Here is a 2709-nt window from a genome sequence, read left to right as displayed (position 1 = left end):
ACTTATTCGACTGACCAATAGCCTATTTCTGATTCACCTTCCCAGCAAAAGGCATGACGGCCTGAAGGCATCTGAGCCAATCACAAGCCAGATGGGCAGGGAGGAGTCAGGACGGCAGGGGCGGGCCAAAGCACACTGCCCAAACTGGACACGATGATTGGCCCCAAGGCCAAAGGCCTGAGAAGGACCAATCAGAATCCGGAAGGACGAGGAGCCGCCCGTTATCTTGTTTCCCTAGAAACGATCTGCTGGAGAGTACCACAGGTCCAGTTCGCCTGCACTTGGAGCAGGTCTTGTTCCTGCCCTACCCGGCAGCCACCCACTCCATGCGCTTGCTGGCTGACGTGCCTGCTCCACACAACCGGTACCACAAATGACAGATGCCTGTTTTCCCAACTGGCTCTGCAGCTCAGGGTCTTCACAGAGCCTGGTTCTGACAGAAGAGGAACAAGACAAGAACCCTTCTGGAGAGAGAAAGGAACACATCCGGGAGGCCCTGTCCGTACTTCTTTCATTCCACGTGCGAGGCAGGGCACAGTCTATGCTCAGAGATGCCAGCTCACCCCCCACACCATGTTGCAAGCTCAGCGCCTGCACAAAAATCCTATCCTTTAAACTCTTCCAGTTGGAATTCTGTATTTGGGGTTTTTTTTTGTTTTTGTTTTTGTTTTCCGGCAGAAGCCCACAACACCAAGCAGCCACAGGCAGGCAAGAAAGAGGAGAGTGGCAGGAAGTGGCCAGCACACCTAGATCGAGCTGTGCCTAAAGTCCCCACGCTATCCCACTCTCCATATACTGAGGTCTCTCGGCTCTATTTGTGCTTCTGTGCTGTATTTTGTGTCCTATCAACCGCAGTGGTCCTGGCAAACAGAATTTTAAAAAATCAAGGCCCAGAGAGATGGACTGAGCTGCCCAACCGCACAACCAGGCCTGCATCTGTGTGATGCAGGCTCTCACGCAACTCCCTGTCCTAGAGAGGACAGGAGCTCTGGGTGGTGAGACCCACGGAGTGTGTTTATTCTGGCGTTGATAGCAGCAGCAGTGGGGGGGGGGTTGGCCAGACGCAGGGGGCGGTGAACACGGTGGGGGACACAGCTGTGTGTGTCGGAGGGCGGGGGGGGGACACGGAGGTCTGGTTTGGTGACATCCACGGTGACAACAAGAATCAGGACACCGGGCTTGGACAACAGTAAAGAGACAGAGCAACAGAGGGTTGGGGGAGGGGTCCCCCGGACATGCACGGCCCCTCGCCTTGAGGGGGAGCCCTGGGAAGACAAGACAGACAGTGGAGGCTAAATGCCCCCCACCCTGAACCAGGGCGCTGGGCTGCCCGCTGCCCACCCACACACATCCGGGATGGACGGCCGGGCCCAGGGCAGCCCTGCACCAGCAGCTCGGACGCTATGGCTTCAAGGAGATGATTTCACGGTCCGGGCAGGAAGGGGTGGGGTCCTGAGGGGCCTGGTCAGATCCCCAGCCTAGGCCAGACCTGCAAGGGAGCCAGAAGGGAGAGGTTAGAGGTCAGGGGCAGTGGCAAGTAAGGTTGGGATCACCTGTCACTCCAACAGTACCAGGAACAGACCGGAAATCCTGTGCCTGTGCCCCCCACCCGCCCCCAGACCCAGGAGCCCCAGGCCCAGCCTCCTCCATCTCAGCTTCTCACCCCTCACTCTGAGTTCTCTTTCTCTGATAGTCCTTTGCCACCTTTCGTGAAGCTGGTCAGAGTCTTCTCCTGAATGAGAAGATCCAGAAGGATCAGGAGTCGGGGACAGAGACAGAACAACCACTTATAATCAACAGCAAATCCTGTTTCATTATTTATGGTGTTTTTTCACTCAGCTCTGAAAGGATGAGGCCAACTGTATTCCAATCCCATTTTACAGATGGAGAAACTGAGGCACAAAACCCAAGTCTCTGGAAATGTGAGGAAAAATGGGACCACACGCTACAAGGGTGAGTGGGACAGGTCTTGCCTGAGGTAGAGGGTCAGAGACACTGTCCCTGGGGTATTGGGGAGCTACAGAGAGCCATGGGGAGGGCAGCGCTGGATGCACCCAGATGTTCAGAGCCTTACAGAGCACCATGGGCTGAGTGGACGCTTCTGGGGAAGCTTGTGGCATGGATGAGTCAGGACAAGAGTAATGGGGGTCCCTTCTGCTGCCCAGCAGCCTCCGTCCTCTCAGAGCAGAATCGGGTGTTTCTTATCTCAAATCTGAGCTCTGCAGCCAGCTGTCCTGTCTGTCCCTGTCACCCCTGGAAGAGGACTGGCAGAGAAATACAGGGGACTCACCCCAGGGTCTGAATTGAGGGGGCACAAACTTAGCCATCCAGGTAAAGAACAGCTTAAGGCAGTATTTTAAGAAGACAGAGGTAATGTTAAAAAAAAAAAAATCCATGATGAACAAAATTCTCCCCCTTATTTTTATGGTGCTAGAGATTGAACTCAGAGCCTTTGCACTGAGTTATATCCCTAACCCTTTTTATTTGTCTTTTGTTGGTTTGTTTATTTTAAGACAAGGGCTCACTAAGTCACTAATTGCCCAGGTTGGGCTTGAACTCATGATTCTCCTGCCTCAGCCTCTCAGAGTATTAGGATGACAGGCTCTTGTTGCCAAACCCGGCCCAAAGGACCCAATTTTCAATCAGGTGGACTGACAAAGATTGTGGGTCCCCTTAGCATGTTTTGACTTTTTTTTTTTTTTTTTTTTT

At 53.6% G+C, this 2709-nt stretch overlaps 1 protein-coding gene across 1 annotated transcript in view; it reads right to left on the bottom strand.

Annotated features, from left to right (window-relative positions):
- Positions 1 to 995: 995 nt before the first annotated feature.
- Syt3 (synaptotagmin 3) overlaps positions 996 to 2709 on the bottom strand; it is a 12385-nt gene continuing 10671 nt past the window's right edge. Inside the window, exons 10-11 of the mRNA XM_023706695.1 lie at positions 1664 to 1732; positions 996 to 1489 (exon numbers count right to left, since the gene is read on the bottom strand). Coding sequence (XP_023562463.1) covers positions 1667 to 1732 — 66 coding nt within the window. The 3' untranslated portion in view covers positions 996 to 1489; positions 1664 to 1666. The remainder of the gene's footprint in view (positions 1490 to 1663; positions 1733 to 2709) is intronic.

Source organism: Octodon degus, unplaced genomic scaffold (assembly GCF_000260255.1).
Source record: "Octodon degus isolate 3935 unplaced genomic scaffold, OctDeg1.0 scaffold00268, whole genome shotgun sequence".
Lineage (NCBI taxonomy): Eukaryota > Metazoa > Chordata > Mammalia > Rodentia > Octodontidae > Octodon > Octodon degus.
This window is presented reverse-complemented; position numbering and strand designations above follow the sequence as displayed.